Source organism: Ochlerotatus camptorhynchus, unplaced genomic scaffold (assembly GCF_037179485.1).
Source record: "Ochlerotatus camptorhynchus isolate MF236.1 unplaced genomic scaffold, CSIRO-AGI_Acam_v1.1 ptg000105l, whole genome shotgun sequence".
Classification (NCBI taxonomy): Eukaryota; Metazoa; Arthropoda; class Insecta; order Diptera; family Culicidae; genus Ochlerotatus; species Ochlerotatus camptorhynchus.
In genome coordinates this window covers 3,770,423-3,790,329 of record NW_027040595.1, presented here as the reverse complement: position 1 = coordinate 3,790,329, position 19,907 = coordinate 3,770,423, and the positions used below count along the sequence as shown (strand labels likewise).

Here is a 19,907-nt window from a genome sequence, read left to right as displayed (position 1 = left end):
TACCTCATCACAAATTTTCGACAAGGTTTCGAATAAAAAAAACTCTGGTTCGATTATTGTGGCTGTATTGCTTCGACATCTTGAAAGTTTTGCAAACCTAAGATGTTGAAAAATGGAAACTTTTTCTAAAACTTTTTTCAAAGACCCGAATTTTGAAAAAAAATCTTTGAAATTCAGTACTTTTAGTGTCTGTCCATACATCTAAATATCATGGTACTTTGAAGACTTCGGTGTTACTTCACAAACTTTGTGCTCGTTCAACAAAACTGAGATCTCTATTTTGAGCTTTTAGCAATTGAATTTCATGGAAACATCTCTTCTACTCTAAAATACTTTGTTGATTACAACGTCCTTACGTTTTGTTAAAACTACGAGAGAAATACCCTGACGGAATTCAGATCTAGCTCAGAAAATAGTGTTTAAGGACTTTGCACAGAAGAGTGATTTGATTTCTTTGGGTAAGCTTGCAAGGCTTACGGAAAGGCTCTTTGATGTGCTGAGTGGATCGCCAGATTGTCTGCAAAAGTATTTATACAAATGTTTCCAGTTTGTGTTAAACCAAACTTAAGTAGATTTCGATGCATACGAAATTCAAACCAAATGGCTTCTATTCTTCTACTGATGAAGAAGCATTGGAACGACAATTTGAAACACATCCAACTATGCAATATCTTATCATTTGATATGTAACTACTAGCAACAGTGCAACTAAATACGCTGCCAAGTACAGTCAAGATTTCTATAGTTCGGTTAATAGGGACCGTACTACGTGAACCGGCATTAACACTCCAAATACGATGCCTCCGGTAAAATGTGTAACGGCAAATTGGCAATGTTTGAAAAATCATTACTCAGCAATTAATTGATAGATTTTAATTCTATTGATACTGCATAAATCTTTACAGTCTGTAGTTTCAAGTGGCGCCAATAGGTGGCATCGTGGCATCGTGTTCGGAGTGTTAACGGATACACGTACCATATTGGATCAGCGCTAATTGGGTTCTTTAAGGGTATTGAGGTAAATGCATATTCGTAATCTGCATTAAAAATGGAACCCAAACCCAAAATATCATAAATTTTGGTACACTGGAACTATTTTAAATAAGTACGATTACATTTGCAAAAATCACCTTATTCGCGCCCCTCGGTGTCACTTTGTATGGGAGCGAGCTGTCATTTTGCCAGTTTAGTGTCAATCAGTGAAGTTATTATTTTGCTTTAAATCTTGATATAAAAATCGAGATGAAAGTGTGTGGGTTCGAAAAAAATATCACTGTGCTCAGAAAACGAAGCTCTTTCAGATGATATATAAAAACGGATATATTTTTCAAAATTAAAGAACCCAATTGGGGACTAACTCAAGGGGTAAGTCACTCAGCACATTGTGTCGAAATTAGATTCGGCACAGCTTAGGTATCCATCGGCACATCTCGTAGTTATTGGATTGTTGTAAATAAAATGGGAGCACTGTTGGACTACTGTCATTGAAGTTGTTCACAACATTACGTGCCGTTTGACTGTATGTTCAGGAACATCCTCAAACTGAATATACTAGAGGAACTCAGACCAGCAGTTTACTTCTGTTCTTCTTCGCATTTCAAGCTTATTGCATATCGCATATTAGCTTATTGCGTGCTCTCAACTTAGATGCACTTCCACAGTTTGACAGCTTTTGATGTCTGTATCATTTTTGCATTGGTATAATTGTGTGGCAAGTCCAATCATACTTTTATGCCCAGGGAAGTCAAGAAATTTTCCAACGATGAAAATTCTTGGACCGGGAATTGAACCCAGCCACCTCCAGCATGGTCTTGCTTTGTAGCTGCGCCTTTACGGACTGAGCTATGGGTGGCCCCCTTTACCCAGTTTACTTCTTGGTTCACTTTTAGATGTAAATCGTCTCATTGCAGGTATGACAAGTGTATTTGTGGTGATGCAAATTATGGTTTAGATGACGCATGGCTTCAAACATTTTGTGTATCCAAATAAAACATATTACATACTAAATACGCACAGGGCATCGTCTGCTGACCATTGCCGCGGGTATATCGTGGGAGTCCCAGGTACCCGGTTCAAGCTTTAGTTGGCGGCGGTGGCTCTTCTTGACCTTCTACCCCCTGAGTAGTTAAATAGTGTGAATAAGGGCGTCTATGTGATGTTTTGCCGTACCTGTTGTGGACATTTAGTGCATCCTGTTCCCTTAACTTGTTGAGGACACCCTGTCTTGCCTCAAAAGTTACACTTTTTGAAGTACTAGTCTTCACAACATAAAGGGCACCATTACGGAGCATGAGATTTGATCAAATTATTCGCAGTTCTACTTGTCCAACGCCCCCGGCTGGGTGAGGGATAGAGGATGACACACACACACACACACAACTCGTCTCATTGCAGGTATTTATTTAGAATATATTGTTTCCGATAAGATCATCTACGACAAAATTTCATCGATAACCTGAAATCCAAATCAGCTTCCTGGAGGATTACTGCGCACAGCGAAAAACTAATATATGCGAAGCATTTTACTGGAGGAGCATTGCGTTTTTTGTCTTAACAGACAATACCTCCCTCAGATGCTGCTGTGGCAATCCAACCTTGGTTCATCACCACCGGTCGTTGTGTCCATTCGGTGAGATCCAGGACATCAATAGCATACAACTGAATCATCATCGTTTGTGGAACAAATGAATCAACGACAAATTTGAATTGCTTTCTCTAATATTTTCCAAAAGTAATTAAGGATCCAACTACATAAGACTCGATGTCTGCTCATCTCAAAAGAGCCAGGACTTGCACATAAGGGTTAACATGTGGTTCTTTATCATTTTCACAGAGTTTGTATTGATTGGTAATTATGTACTAAGTTTCAGAGTTTCGATATTTTCATATGTGGAATTATCAACACAGTTACAAATTCATTTATTGTTTTCCAACTATCGGCAAAATATCAGCCAACTATCGGCAAAAAAAAAATTTGATTTGAAATACCCACCAAGGTCAAAAATTGGCACACTGCGAACAAAGGAACACCTGGTGCCAATAACGGCTCAAAACAAGCCGTTTTAATATAATTTTTAAAGCTATTTTTAATAAGAATTTAGCAGGTTTCGCAATTTATTATTGTCAACGAAGCTTAGTACTTTCAAAAATTGGGTATATTGTCTCATTATGTGCCAAATTTATGTCATAACGAGCTGCAAACAAAATCTTTGGTTCAACTAGTACCAAAAACGGCTCAATTACCCTACTTTGTTCTTTTTTTGCAGGATTTGAAATGGCCGAATTTGATCACCAATGTGAATCATTGCCTCTAACAAACCAGAGAAGTTCGTGCTGTATTAATCCTTTATTTAAAGTCGGTCTCTGTTCCGCAATCTTTTGCCAATCATCTATCGACATCGATTGCCATCCATTGACGGGAATTGAATGTGCAGGAAGGCAGCTTCCACACCTGCGTATGATATCGCACCCATTTAAACACACATTGGTCGGGACCAACGACTTTACTTCCCTTCCGAAGGAAGGCGTGACCAGAGATTTTTATGCCTCAAAATAATCCCACTGACCTCGGCTGGGATTGAACCCAGACCCATTGGGGTGAGAAAGCAATCACGCTTACCACTACACCACCGGCACCGGCTAAGAAGGTCGTGCTGATCGATTCGGATTGGACGAGGAACTGCTCAAAATTAATAAGATAATTTAAATTTTCTTATACTTATTTATGCTGTAAAGGAATAGTATTTTTTTTTTATATTTTGCCGTTTCTAAATAATTTAAGGTTTTCAATGTAATTTATGAATTATTTGTTAGGGTTGATCGATCATTTAATTTAAGAACTATTTTGGCGTTTTCAGGCCGTTCATGTTATTTCAAGGCCATTTTGTGCCCAAAAGAACAATTTTTTGTTTCTATTTAAAGGACTGACATAATAGTTTCAACATTATTATGAGAGTTGTCGTTTGATAAATATGCTTCATTTGAGAGCAAGCAAAACTCTAGCATAACAAGCTTGAACAGCCAGGAAGAAGGGCATAACTTGTCACAAGAAGAAAATTTTATGCGCACTCTAGTGCACCGAAGTGAGTATTAAATCCAAACTATACTATTCACTGTCAGCACTGTCTTGATCAAATAAAAATGATGGTATGAACACATTTGTCAAGTAAATGAGGTTTATGTATGATCACTGCACTCTGGCGCCACCTAGTGAGTCATTTTTTAACTATACTGTCCTCTGACTGAGATACATCTGCCTCACCTATTCTATAGCTATTGGTGGTGCTTGTCTATTGTATTCAATATTGAATTTAGATCAGAAGTTTGGGCTCCCGGTGAAATTGGCCTCTTGACTACTTGTTTACAGATTATACGTAAACTCATCATAATTTTTTACTTTTAATTCGTTTTCCTGCATTTCTCTTATACTATTAATAATACTATTATTAATACTACAGAGCCTTAATTTTTTTGGTCACAACACAAATTTATTGGCTATTACTTTCTAATTTCCAATCAATTACTTTCCACAATTTTGCACCAACCAGTGCTTTCTGGATATTTTTTATGCATTACCAGCACTCTCTGATATTTAAAGAATGACCACAATTAGAATTTAGCATTGAAGCAAAGAAGACGATAATCATGTGTTGCCAAAAAACGGTAAGGCACTGTCAATTGGTGATCATTACAATGTGAGGGGAAAATAAATCATTTATTTAAAATATTGAAATAATAATTTAGGATTCAGCATTGACTTATGAATATTTGATTACATTTTTAAAGTTTGGTTTTGCTATTCAACTTATATTAAGTTTAATACATGAAACATATTTGACCGATTTAAATTAAATATTGATTTTATCATCAATATTTCCTATGCATTATAGTCTGAATCATGTTTTCGATTAATTGAAATAAACTTTGAAAATGATTAATGCTAAAATATCGTTGATCTTATATCCTACATCATCATATCGCTGCATTATTTATTTGATGAACACAATAGTTTACTGCATTATTTGTTCATTATTATGCTGAGATAGATTTGTTAATAAATAGAATAATTTTTAGAACATTCAACATAAAAGCGAACAAAACGACAACAAAATATAATATTTCACAACAGAAATTTTGTATTTTTGTCTGTAAGAAAACAACACCAGCAACAGAAACTAAACTGGAAAATCCAACAAAGAATTTCTTGACGGAAGGACAGTGGTGGTGATGATATATCTATGTCCCTGATTTTGGTGCTGATGTTCTCAATGTACATGTGCAAGTCGAAGAGTAACATAATTGTTGTGATGGTTTAGAAGCCGGATTTAGTGTAATTTAATTGGTTATATCATACGCTAGGACAGTAAAATGTGAACTCAAAATGGAGCAACTAAGTCATGCAACTGAAACAAAAGAACTGTTGAAATTTAGACAAGCTGTTGTTAGAATGAGAAGAGAGTACGCGTGATAACTCTCCCACAGTTGATACAATCAAAAAAGTGAAGTTATTTAAAACGTACAACTATATTAATTTCGAATTTAAGCAAAAGTAAATGTTACTCACCAGTATCGACGATGACGTCTATCAGGTCCATACTCTTGGCGAAGGCATCGCGAAGATTGATATGGTGAAAGCTGACGATGCTTCCCTCGCGCTTGGCACGATCGAGTGCCTCGCGCCGCTTCAGGGCCTTCTCCCGCCGCATTTGATTCTTGTAAAACTCAGCGAAATTGTTAACGATGATAGGAATGGGCAATGCGATTACCAGTACGCCGCATATGCAACACACGGTACCAATCACTTTTCCAAGCGGAGTAGTGGGGTAGATGTCCCCGTAGCCAACCGTGGTCATGGTGATTCCCGCCCACCAAAATGTTTCGGGTATAGATACAAACTTGGTCTGAGGCTCGTCTTTTTCAGCAAAATATGCCAGGGACGAAAATATGAGTACGCCCATTGCCAGGAACAACATTAGCAGACCCAGCTCCTTGTAGGAATTTCTCAGCGTGAAGCCAAGCGACTGCAGGCCCGTTGAATGTCGGGCCAGCTTGAGGATTCGCAGGATGCGCATGATGCGAAAGACTTGCACCACCCGGCGCACATCCTGGAACTGGTCCGTGGCGTTCTTGTTGGTCTCCAACAGGAACAAGGACACAAAATAGGGCAGAATGGCAAACAGATCGATTATATTGAGGCCGCCTTTGAAAAATTTCCACTTGTCCGGCGATGCGCTAAACCGCAGGACGTATTCGAGCGTGAACCAGGTGATGCACACCGCCTCAACCATCGCTAGCTCGGGATTGTCCTGGGAGGTGCCGTTATGTTCGGATTGCAGGGACGGTAATGTATTGAGTGTCAAAGCTATCGTAGATAATACTATGAAGAGAATAGATATCACGGCAATCACCTGCAATTAGAGAGATAGGCAACAGAAACGGAAAAACTAGAGAGAGCGGTTCCTTTACGCGTTTGTTTTGTTTTGTTTTTTTTTTATTTGACAATTCATGATCGCATTTTGGTAAATTTTCTTTCTTCTTTTGTAAGGGATTTAATTTTACAAAATTATCTTGGTCAGCTTTCGTTTGGTTCGTGGCTTGGAGATGATGGTGAAATTTGAAATCGAATAAATTGACTTTATCGGAACAAATTTCAGCATCTCTTTCGGTCGGCGAAGATAGAAAGTGGGTGGTTGAATGTAGCATGGTGGGCATTCTTTTCCGAAAAACATTTAAATGCCCTTTACTAAACTGTACCGCACTCTGATTATTGACTGTAAAGTTAAGTGTCACAAATAGTAGTAAAAACAGGTTTTTAAAATTGTCCATTGGCAAACAAAAGTATGAACACACTTTTATGTGGATAAACGAGGGTTTGATGCGATCTTCAGTCATATATGTGAAGTACATTGTGATCATATCCAAGTGTATTCTAATAACTTCGTTACATTTGCATATTTTTTAGATATTTTAACCAAATTTATGTGTTGGCCCAATGTCACCTTGCATAAGGTTTTACATTGGATTCATAACAAAAAAATAATTTTAATATCACATCAAAGTGTATGCACTTCAATCGTGTCGAAAATATGGTGTAATATTACTTGCCAAAAAGGATAAAATTATCATTAATATAATGCATGAACTGACATTACGCTGCTTTTACTGCATTAGTTTATTTTTGTGGCCGTAAAAATTACATGAGATTTTCGACATAATTGAAGTGCATCCTCTTGAATGCAATATTAAATTTTATTTTTTGCTGTGTTACGTCTTTCGGCAGCATATTGGGGGTGTAATTAAAAAAAAAAACCAGAGTCGACCGCGTTACGAAACGTGGTCAGGTTTTGACCACTTATAACTCTGCCAATTCTAAAGCTAATCGATTTTTAGGTTCATAATAATAATTTATGTTTACACACTATCGTCAACTGCTGAGCCCATGACAGGGTCCTCAATAGATGGCGGTAGTGTTTTAGCGTAGATGTTTAGGAGTAAAAAATATTCAATGCGTTATATCTGTGTGTCTGTTTTTTAACTACCTTGAAAATAGACTCAGAACTATTAACAGGATTTCTTTAAGAATCATTCTCCTTCACAGAATTCCTCAAAAAGTAAAAAATGATTATCTGTGGGATTTCCTTTATTTCTTTATAACAGATTAGAAATTGTCTGCAAACCACTCTTAAAAATCCATGGAATTCATTCGAATTCATTTCTGCGAATTTTTAATGATTATACCAAGAGTTCACTTAAGCTTAGTTCAATAACTATATTTAAAATTAGCATAAAAGACACCTTAGTTAATGAATTTGAACTCCCAGTTGTCAATTATAGTTTTCCCTGTATGATGAAATGTAATTTTGAATTAAACTGAATTTTCGAAATCATGCTCCTATCAATTATGGACATATAAGAAATCAAGATATCGTGACAACAGAAAACTGTCATGATCTTAAGGATAGAAAATTACCAGACTCTTTACTTCGAAGCATTTTCAAAATTCTAGAACTTGGAGAATTCTTCAAGATTTTATATTTAAACCGTTCTCAAAACTTTGGAACTAATGATTTCTTCTCCAGGATTTTGGATTTCATGAATTAAGACAAATTTTAAAGGTTTCGGACTTGAATTGCAGATTCTGGATTTAAAAACAATTGCAAGATCCCAGAAGAAAATAGCACAAATATTTCGGTACTAAATTTTTTTCGGATTCTGGAACTGAGTTATATATTGACCAGAACCCAGAATTAAAAATTAACTCATAAACAAGTTTAAAAAATCCCATTCTTTAACAAATTTGCAGATTTCGAACATAGAAATATGATCAAGATCCAATACATCACATTTATTCTTCAAGATTGTAGGATGTCAAAGTATACAATTATCAAATTCTGGATCTCCGAAAAAAAAATTGAGATCACTGTTTCGATCTGGACTGATCAAAACATATTAATATTCTGCCACTTAAAAAACAATCACCAAGATATTTGATTTGAAAATATATATCAAATCCTACACGCTAAGAAATTATTACCGACTTCGGTAATTTTTTTTCAAACTTTCAACAGCATTCGGTAAAAATTTGATCCTTATTTCACTAAATTTTAACTTCAAACCCCTGTCAGGCTTGTTTAAATAATTGAGGCTTGCAATTGCGATGAAGTCTTCATTTATGGGAAGCATTTAGAGAAATTAATTTTTTCCGAACAGTTCAGCTGTTGAAAGTTCGGTAATTCTGCTGCATTTTTCGAAAAATGGTGAATATGTGCGATTTCCACTAAGATGAAAGTGAAAATTAAGTGAATTTACTTAGGAAAGGTTGTATCATGCTGGTGGTAATGGAGAATTGGTTGTATAGGACGCCAATATTCAATAAATGTTCATTTTGGCCTTTTTAAGGCAAACATATTGAAACTCACAATTTTCGAAGGAAACGTAACGGAACTTGATGTACTCAACACGCACCATACTATAAAATGGTGCTAGATGGTTTTCAAAGTGATAACAAGATGACAAATCATCTTTATTTTGAGTAATTGAGCAATTTACTTCGGTTTACATCATATTTACGATGCAGCATTGATGGAGCCATGAAATGAAATGAATATATTTTATGAAAGTTCATCTGGAAAAGTCAAAAATTGCACATCAGCCTGATCGTAAAAACGTTTTCTTCTTCAATTCGAGTGTTATAGGGTAACCAACTTGAATTGGACCCCTACATATTTTGGACCCTTTTCATATATTTTCCTCGCTTACTGTCTAGTTTTTTCAAATTCATCTGGGTTGATGTTGTAATTACATTCTTTCAATTACTTGCTATGTCTCAAGATCATTAGTTCACCTCAAATTGCTTACAATTGCTCAATTTATGCAGTTTTAGAAAATGTTATCGAAAAAGTTTCATGTTTCGACGTTTGTCAAGAGGAATCGGCGTTAGTGTACTTGTTTTAAATTTGGTCTAAACTATACAATTCAATGATTTTTTTTATCAAATCAGTTTATCTGACTTTGGAAGATGTATTTCACGTGTTTATAAAGATTTCACCTTAAGATTTTACTTAAAAAGTATTGAATAAAAAGTGTCCAAAAAAGATCGTAAAAAAAATGTTACCAACTTATTTTGAACACTTATCAAATGAGAATCATCAAAAGAGCGACAAAAAAAAAATTCCGGTTGGTCGATCGTGCTATTATCTCAGGTTTCTGATTAAATTGGTAAGTAAATCAATCAACATTATATGAATTCATTGTTTTTAAATATATTTCTTGTTTATCAGGCGATTCAAAATGGGAAAAACGGCAAAATACGTAGAGTGGTCCACTCTGAGTTTTCCTAGTTTTCCTAGTTCCTAGTTTTCCTATCTCCCAAACGCATTTAACTAAGGGGCTGTTCATAAACTACGTAGACGCTTTAGGGGGGTGGGAGCGCTTGGCAGATGTCTACGGTCCATACAATTTTTTAAATTTTGTGTTTGAGACTGTCTTCTACGGAAGGGGGGGTGGGTTGAAATCTCTCAAAAACCGTCTACGTAGTTTATGAACAGCCCATACAAAAAATAATATGGACTGCAAGCATAGAGTCAGGTCTCCGTATTAAGATTTACTTCTGAATGATTTTTTTTTATGGTATGATCAGTTGTTTCCTTATGTTATATTATATTTCCTCCGTTACTCGCGCCAACTTTTGTAACACGAGTACTCACGCGTTGTACTTTGTACAACAGTGTGAGTTTTCCATTTCCATTTTGCAGCCGAGCTACCAATCGATCTGAAATCAACGAGTATTCCTCAAAAAACTTGCTTTTAACTAAACAAGCTAAATATTTATTACAGTTAACCCCCAAAATATGCGGATAATAGAGAAAATGTAAATGGAAACCGCGTAAATGGTGTCCATACTACGAGGGTTCTGACTTAATTGGTTACAACATGGAATATCTCGAGATCCTGACCAGATAGAAAGTTACTGTCTTTGCCAAAGTAGTTCTAGAGATCATAACCTTTTTGCTGGTGGACAGTAGTTCAAAATTTACTCACTACATAGCGCTAGTATACATGTGAAGTTCTCGCATGTGATATATCTCGAAATCCTGACCAGATAGAAAGTTACTGTCTTCGGCAAAGTTGTTCAGGAGTTCAAAGCCTATAGTTCAGAATTTTTTCACTATATGGTGCTAGTATATACGTGAAATTCTCATATAAAATATCTCGAAATCCTGATCATATAAAAAGTTACTGTCTTCGGCAAAGTTGTTCAGGAAGTCAAGGCCTTTTTGCTGGTGGACATAAGTTCAGAGTTTTCTCACTTTGCAACGCTAGTATACATGAGGAATTCTCGCATATAAAATATCTCTAGATCCTGACCAGACAGAAAGTTACTGTCTTCGGCAAAGTTGTTTAGGATGTTAGGATCTTTTCGTTGGTGTACAGTAATTCAGAATTTTCCCTTTACGTGTCACTAGTATGCGGCTCATTCAGAGATATTTTATATGCAAGGATTTCACGTGTCTTTCAACGTCACCTAGTGAGAAAATTATGTACTTTCCACCAACGATAGGGTTTGATCTCCTGGACAACTTTGCCGATTACAGTACATTTTTAGCAGGTCTTGAGATATATCATATGCGAGAATTGCACGTATATACTAGTACCATGAAGTGAAATATTCTGAACTACCGTCCACTAGCCAAAAGGCCTTGATCCCCTGAACAACTTTGCCCAAGACAGTAACATTCTATCTTGTCATGCTCTCTAGATATTTTATATGAGAGAATTTAACGTGTATACTAGAACTACATAGTGAGAAAATTCTGAACTATTCTACACCAAGCAATAGGCTTTGACCTCCTGAACAACTTTTTCAAAGACAGTAACTTTCTATTTGGTCAGGATCTCGAGATATATCATATGCGAGAAGTGTATATGTATACAAACGCCACGTGGTGAGAAAATTCTGAACTACTGTCTACCAGTCGAAAAGTCTTGACCCCCTGAACAAGTTTGCCCAATACAGTAACTTTCTAGCTGGTCAAGAACTCGAGCCAGGCATGGAAAATCATTTGCATTCATTTCATACATTCATTTACATTCATTTGCCTTTAACTTTTTTCATCAACAGCATTCCGCAAAATTATGTACAGAGCTTCTGTATGTTTTGTTATTAGCTACAACTTTTGCTCATAACTCAAATCTGTATCTCTTATGCATAACGAACTAAAGCGGGCAGAACTTGTTACTATTTTTCAGTGAATGTAACATACATTCACTGACAAACAGTAGTGGCTTCTGTTCGCTCTGATTCGTCATGCATAAGAGATACGGATTTGACTTGTTAACAAAAGTTGTAGCTAATAACAAAACATACAAAAGCTCTATACATAATGTTGCGGAATGCTGTTGATGAAAAAAGTTAAAGGCAAATGAATGTAAATGAATGTATGAAATGAATGCAAATGATTTTCCATGCCTGACTCGAGCTATTGTATATGCGAGAATTACACGTATATACTAGCGCCTCGTAGTGTGAAATTTCTGAACTACTCCACCAACGAAAAGAGCTTGACTTCCTGAACAACTTTGATGAAGGCATTTACTTTCTATCTGGTCAGGATCTAGAGATATTTTATACACGAGAATTTCACATGTATACTAGCACCACGAAGTGAGATAATTCTGAACTATTGTACGCTTTGACCTCCTGAACAACTTTGCCGAAGACAGTAACTTTCTATCTGGTCAGGATCTCGAGATATTTTATGTTGTAACCAATTAAGTCAATCCCACGTAGTATGGACACCGTTTACGCGGTTTCCATTTACATTTTCTCTATTATCCGCATTTTGGGGGTTAATTGTAATCAAAGTTTAGCTTTTTTAGTTCAAAACAAGTTTTTTGAGGAATACAAGTTGGTTTCAGATCGATTGGCAGCAACAAAATGGCAATGGAAAACTCATATGTGTTGTACAAAGTACAACAGCGCGAGTAATGGGGGGTTAACTTTTATGCATACCGTAAACCGGGGTGTAATTGATCAGCGGGGCAAAATTGATCGCTGAAATTTCTCGTGATATTTTTTCATGTGTAACATGTTTTTCGTTACTAAGCGTACGAATGTATCTTTGTATACATTGTAAAAATATTATGCATAAGTACAATATTGGGTATACTCAGCGATCAAATTCACCCCGCTGATCAATTTCACCCCGTTTTACGGCACGTTATTTGAAAATTTTCCCACCTAGACGGACCTAACAAATGCAAGATAGGAAGAAGTGACCGTCGTAATTAATTTTAGGCTCATAGGTTGAAAGAACTTCAGCATGTCCAAAATATATTCGTTCCCATTCAGTGTGTCCAAAATATATTATGGACACTGTCCAAAATCAAGTGGAAGGGTCCAAAATATGTGAATATCATGATGTGAAAAGAATTATTTTTCGAGTATATATCAATAAATAAAACATCTAGTGACATTTTACATCCAAGATGAGTAGCTTTCGAACACAACCCCATGTAAATTGCATAATAATAATAAACAAATAATATTATTTTGACATAAACGTGATCTCACTTCCTCTAGGGGTCCAAGATCAGTTGGTTACCCTATTGGAAGGATTTTTCGCAGGCTTGATGACAATTATGATTTAATGCTAATTTTCATGAATTTTATATGCAGTCTGTCAACATTATCATCATCATGCAGTGGCGACATCTGCGTTGAGCTTTTACGCCAATCTCTCAATTGAGCTGGGATATTATCTTCCCAAACGAGCTTGGCAGCGATATTTTAATTTCACTGTCATTGAAACACAGATGGCTCTGTTGCAATGTGACACTCCAGATGGTGTCCTATTTTTCGACTCATTGTTGTTATTATTGCAATTATGTACACTGTCATGAATTTGCACACGGCCGTCGAGCATGATTGACCACTAGACTGATGCAAAATTTGAAATTTTCGCCTCACAGTGCTTAAACGGTTTCAAATCAGGTCCCGATTAGCCTCCCAAAATTTGAACTCATTTGGTAAGAAGGTGGCTTGGCACAAGCTATTCGAAGTTTACATGGAAATTACTATGGAAAAACCAAACTTTTTGTTCATTGTCTTCTACCCATTTTCCATATTGCTTTTTCGAAAATTTCTATTCTTACGGGAAATTTTTTTAAACTACAACTTTTTGCAATATCGTTTTTCAGCCAAATGTCAAATTAAATTGTTATTAATTGTTTAAGAGATTGATAATCTTATGGCATGATCAAGCAGCTGTTCTGTGGGCAACACTGTATTCTGCAGTGTGACATAGTAGTCACGATATATGTGCTCTATTATTCGCACCAGAAACACAAATGTTGCCTGCTGAACAGTTGAATGAGCATTATTATAAGACATCAGTGACTTGAATCATTAATTACTTTTGTTCCTTACATTTGATTGAAAAGTAGTCTTGAACAAAGTTGTAGCTGATACATTTTGCTACAATCACTGCTATCATTTTTAAAAGCTTAGTGATGTGGTGAATTGTTAGATATATATGAACCAAAAAAATAAGTTTTCCAATAGTAATTCCCATATAAACTTGATATGGTTTGTGCCAAGTCAGTTTCTTACTAAAGTAGTTCAAATTTTGGGAGGCTAAGCAGGAACCGTTTAAGCACTGTGGAGCGAAAATTTCAAATTTTGCATCAGTCTATTGACCACCCGTCGTTGCTACTTCGTTATTGCCAGATCACCTGTAATAACACAGACAACCAACAGATGATGCTTGGGACTAGATATCATTCTCGCTGTGTAAGAACTAGTAGTCTCATACATAACAATTGGGTTCTTTAATTTTGAAAAATATATCGGTTTTTATTCATCATCTGAAAGATCTTCGTTTTCTGAGAACAGCGATATTTTTTTCGAACCCACACACATTCATCTCGATTTTTAAATCAAGGTTTAAAGCAAAATAAAAACTTTACTGTTTGACACTAAACTGACAAACTGACAGCTCGCTCCCATACAAAGTGACACAGAGAGGTGATTTTTGCAAATGTAATCGTACTTATTTAAAATAGTTCCAGTGTACCAAAATAGATAAAATTTTGGGTTTGGGTTCCATTTTTAATGCAAATTACGAATATGCATTTACCTCAATACCCTTAAAGAACCCAATTGAGATTAGTGACGTTTAACGCACGCACACTAACGGGGGTCTATCGTTGTGTAAAGTTGTTTATTATTTTCCTCGGACTAACTTCAAAATGTATGTAATGCGATCAGTCATAATGAGATTGACAGCGGTTTGTTATGTATTTTCCTCGGATTTTCACTACCACAGTATCACACAGCGCACCAATACAACCAGGCGTGAAAATCTCTATAGGCAATATCAGCGGCGGAAATCTGTACACGGCCGAAGAATCTAACTAAAATTTGAGTTCTATTTACTCAAATTCGCTACAGTCACACATAGTCACTCGTACAATATGAGTAAATGTCACTCATATTTGAGAAAAGGAACATCAAGGAAAATTTTACGGTTTTGACGAATTTAAGTAACTGAAACTCAATTTGAAGTGAGATTCAACGGCCGCATTTAATTTCAAAATCTTTCTTTTTATTGCTGTTCGTTTTTTTTTAATTGGAGTAATTTAGATGGCGTGTCATTAAACATTCGTGACTGTTCAAATTTCCCTTAGTATCGGTCAAAGACATGCATTTCACTCAATGCCATACTATATTTAGGACAGAGTTTGATGCGGTATTCCCAAACAGGTAATATGAAAGTGTGTGCACTAGGAGTGTTCATGCTGTTTAAGAAAATGATTTATTGCTGTCCTTTTATTCGGTGCTTTTGGGATCTTCTTCAGAGATCTGTCTGCACGGAAAAGCCGGACAAATTTGTTATGCTCATATTTTTATATTCTCATTTAAATACATTTTTGAGTTGAATTAATGACGAAACTGGTTTAAGAATTTATTTGAAACATATATTGAATATGAAAAATCCCACAGTTCAGCTCAAATCCATCGTTTTCGATGAAAGTGTAAAATATTTGGGAATGTTCTTTTCTTAACTCACTTGCCCGATAGCTATAAATCCTCAACTGCGCTTTTTGTAGTAAAGGTTGCCGGAACACGATTTGAAAAACGTTGGAATGAGCAACCAACTGAAATAGTCCCTTAATATCCCTAATGTCAGCCTAATATTAAGCCCATACATAAATTTCGAAGGAAACCACTTTTCGACAATTATTCTCTAGCAACCAAAAACAATCCTTTTGTATTGTTCAGATGTCGCATTGTTCTAAGAAAAACTGAAGAACAGGAGATTTTATCGATGGGATTTATATCCATAGGCCATCATTAGGGCATTTTCCCCTAAATTACAAATTGCTTCACTATTTATTCCTACTATTTATGACACTTAACTTTACAGCACTATTTAAATAAAACAACTGGTTAATGTCATCTACACTTTACTCCAGGAGTTCAGGGAACATATTCTAATCATCATTGTCTGCATATTCAAACATTTTTTAATTTTGGCCCAATGTCACCCCGTCTTACGGTACCTGTAATTATTGACTACGGAAATGATTCAAATTTACATTGGATCTATGCAAATGGCGAGGTTTTGACAGAACTCAGAGTCATAAGCAAGCTGTGGTGGGTTTTCACCAGCCATCTTCAATGATTCATTGTTGACCACACACTTAGAAAAGCTCATGTAAATTTAGCTGCTCTAAGAGTGACATATACGAGCGTCAATTTCGACATAAATTTGAGTCATAACAGACTCGAAACATAGCTCAATCAAACGTACTTTTCGTAGAGCAACGAATTTTTCAGTCTCGGAGCACTCAATATTACATGACATGTTTGTTTACGTCACATCTTTTGTGTCAAAGACGGATTCCGTCACGTGTAAAATTAGTTATTTCTAAGTGTGCATATTGGAAATTTGCGAAATTTCCCTTATAACTTCAATTTTTCATTCAACTTAAGCGGAGTAAACATATACCACAGACAAACCGACATAACATATTGAATATTTTGCAATATAAAACATCGTCGCTAACACACTACCGCAATCTGTTGAGTATACTGTGATGGGTAGTACACACTTAGAAAAATTCATGTAAATTTAGGTGCTCTGAGACTGACATATACGAGCGACAATTTTGACATTAAATTGAGTAATAATAGACGTAAAATTCAGCTCAATCAAACGTACTTTTCGTCGAGTAACAAACTTTTCAGTCTTAATTAATTTTACATGACATGTTTGTTTACGTCTCATCATTCACGTGTAAAATTAGTTATTTCTATGTGTGTACGTTGAACAGATTGCGGTAGTGTGTAAACGTCAAGGGTTTTGACTATGCGCACCACTGTTGGCGGTATTACCAACTAAAAACATTTGAATAAAATTATGTCTGATTGTCTGTGCATATACATTCTTTCGATTATCATCCTCTGTCAAAAAAGAAAAAAAAACCCGGTGATATCTCGCCACGTAATTTTTACCATGCTACATCCAACCGCCATCGTCCTAGCCTTCGATTCAGCTCCATCAGCTCCGACTCTGAACCGAACCCTCGCAAGTGTGTGATCGCTAGTGGTGTGGTGGTGGAGCTTCTCGCAAATACTGTCATCAATTTCATTTACACCGGAAAACGAAAAAAAAAATGTCGATCATTAGCAGAACGTCAGAAAGCGTCAGTATCATTTTCACACGTTGCGCGTTCCACACAACCACCCATACCGTTGACCTTGCGGAAAATAACTTTATAAAATTAAAACGCTCCATCGTTCGCCACAGTTCACGCAGACCTGTGGGCCTCTGCCAGGTTCCACCAAAAGAAGAAATTAAACTTGCCAATCGCGCGATACGCGGCTCGAAAGTCTCTCTGCACGAGTATGGCTGCCCAGCCCAGGTCAGGCCAGGGGCCAACATCGCCGTTTTTCCTGTTTTGTGCGCTTTTCGGAAGGCTTCCAGAGAAAAAGCTTGGTTGGAAGGGAGATTATCTTCAGCGACAGTGAAGTACTAGATAGGGGATTCTACGCTTTTATTTTTTGTTTTTTGTTTTACACGCACACTCATCCGTTTTTTATTCGGAAGGAGAATAAGGACTTGAAAGGTGATAGAGGGTGAGTTAGTTTATTTTTTGGTGAAGGAGGTGTGGTGGTAGTAGGCTAGTAGAAGAGCCTAGCGTAGCAGCAAGCTCTGAAAAAGTCGTTCGAAAAAGCGCATGGTAAAGCAGGCCGTTTCATGAAGCTCGAATGGCGCCACATCTGTTCTCTCTATCCATGATGGCTTTTATGGTGGTACTTTGTTGTGGTTTGAAAAAGAGGGACAAAAAGCGCACACTGATTCTCTTTTTCTGGTTAGTACAGCGACACTTACATTATTTGCTCACATTGATTTATTACGGAAGGATCATTTGTTATAACGTTTACTTAAGATAGGCTGCGGGGAAGGGACAATTCGTGGAATTGTACATTGATCTGCCATTTTAAGGAGGGAGTCGAAACACATCTGAGAGGGAAGCTTTTCAGAGGGTTGAGGTTAGGAAGCGATAAGGTTATTTATTGTTTAAATCTAAGAATAGAGGAGGCTGTCTAGTTGTCAACCGTCAAGAATTTTTTTCGCAGGGGTCTGCAGTCGTGCTTATCGAATTAACGGTTAGTTAGAAAAAACGAAAAGTTCATCATGTCCTAATTCATTGCTTTGATGTTATTATTTTTGTAGCAATTGTGTGTGTTGTAAGCAATTGGTGAGTTGTCCCCTATCCTCCCGGTTTAGGGAAGGATCGGGGCAACGGTTTTTTTTTGAGCGCGAAAACACAATTCTTTCGGTGAATATTTTGACAATCACGTTTACAAAAATAATACACACATACACTGAACAGAGACGTACGATCACTTGGCAATTTTTTTAGGCATTCTTTGCTTTTTACTTTCATATTACGGTGGTTCTGCATAGCTGGTGTTTGCAGACAATGGACGTCACAAAAGAGAAAACGTATTAGTAAAATCGGTTTGAATTTTATGTGCATAACTTAAACTCTCATGAAAGTATCGAAATGAATGGGAATATAAACAAAACGAAACAACCAAAATTTTCTGGAGACAAATACATAATATTAAAAATTCTAGCCTGATATGAACTGTGTATAGTGAAAGCTTTCCCTTCTAGATAATGTGTACTATATTCATTAAGATAAATGACTAGTTCGGCTTTCAAACGAAGAAGAGCAATACAAATTTCAACCATACACCAATACAAACAAATATATATCAAAATGAAGTACGGACACAGAGCTAGAAGGAGGTAAACTATGCGAACGGAAAACCATAAATCACATTCTACAAATGAAGAACGACGGAAGTAGCCACAGAGCGAAGAAACAGAAGGCTTCAATAAATTTGGAATAAATTTTCATCAATCTAGGAAAGCATATTTAAATGTAAATTTTTTCACCTAATTTATAACTTATTATTTCTGTCGCCCGAGGTGGTGGTCTAGGCTAACGCGAGGAAAGTTCATGGAGTAGTCCTCCTGCTACTGGAGAAAGAGGTAGGACCCGGCCGGGGGTGGTAAATTTGGGGCGGAAAGTTTTCTTCTCTCTTTTCGTTGAGTGTTTAGAAAGCAACTGAAAATGGGAAACTTTTCTTTTGTACGCTAAGGGCTTGGGACATTCATTGGTCGCATGGTGACTGTTGGTTGCTGCTATTTTGGTGAATGTATTTGGTGGCTTTTGCTGTTAGGTGACGTTGCTATTTCGTTCAACTTTGGATCCGTGACTTCTCGGAACGGAATTGACTGAGCTATTAAGAAAAAGGAATGTTGATTTTCAATTGTGTTTTAATTGTGTGAGGAGCCGGAATGAAACTTAGTTCCGTTACAGTTGAAAGTATACGAGAACGAAAATTGACGGAAAAGTTCCCGAAATCTACTGATGTATGTGTGAGATATAATCGTACCAAAGTTTAAATTAAAATCTCAAGATTATACAAAACCACACTTGCTTATGCCAGAATGCTTATTTTGATATTCTGAAAAAAAGATTTTTTTTTTTGGATTTTGTCCTTATGTGTTTGATTCTCTTTGGGCTAAAACCAGGGTGCCTTCCATTCATCTTGGATAAAACAATGTTTTATCAAATTATGGAATAATAAGATATTATAATAATATTGTGTTTGTGTAAGCAGTAAGAAAAGATTGTGAAGTTTGTGTTTGACACATAATACCTGCCAATTTTGCTACATGAGAGTCGCAATAAGCGATTTTGTCGTTTATTTCACCCACTCTTCGCTCTTCACTCTTCACGAAGAGGCGAGTAGAAAATCGCTCATTGTGACTCTGCCAAAGCTAAATTTGCAGGTTATGTGGTAGGTTTTACACAAACATTAC

The 19,907-nt window shown here is 36.4% G+C and overlaps 1 protein-coding gene across 2 annotated transcripts in view; it reads right to left on the bottom strand.

Moving 5' to 3' along the window:
- Positions 1-19,907, bottom strand: part of LOC135699297 (potassium voltage-gated channel protein Shab-like) — a 430,144-nt gene that overhangs the window by 83,586 nt on the left and 326,651 nt on the right. For both annotated transcript variants that reach the window (XM_065219523.1, XM_065219524.1), the window contains one exon: positions 5,564-6,407. In XM_065219523.1, the coding sequence (XP_065075595.1) occupies positions 5,564-6,407 (844 nt within the window). The remainder of the gene's footprint in view (positions 1-5,563; positions 6,408-19,907) is intronic.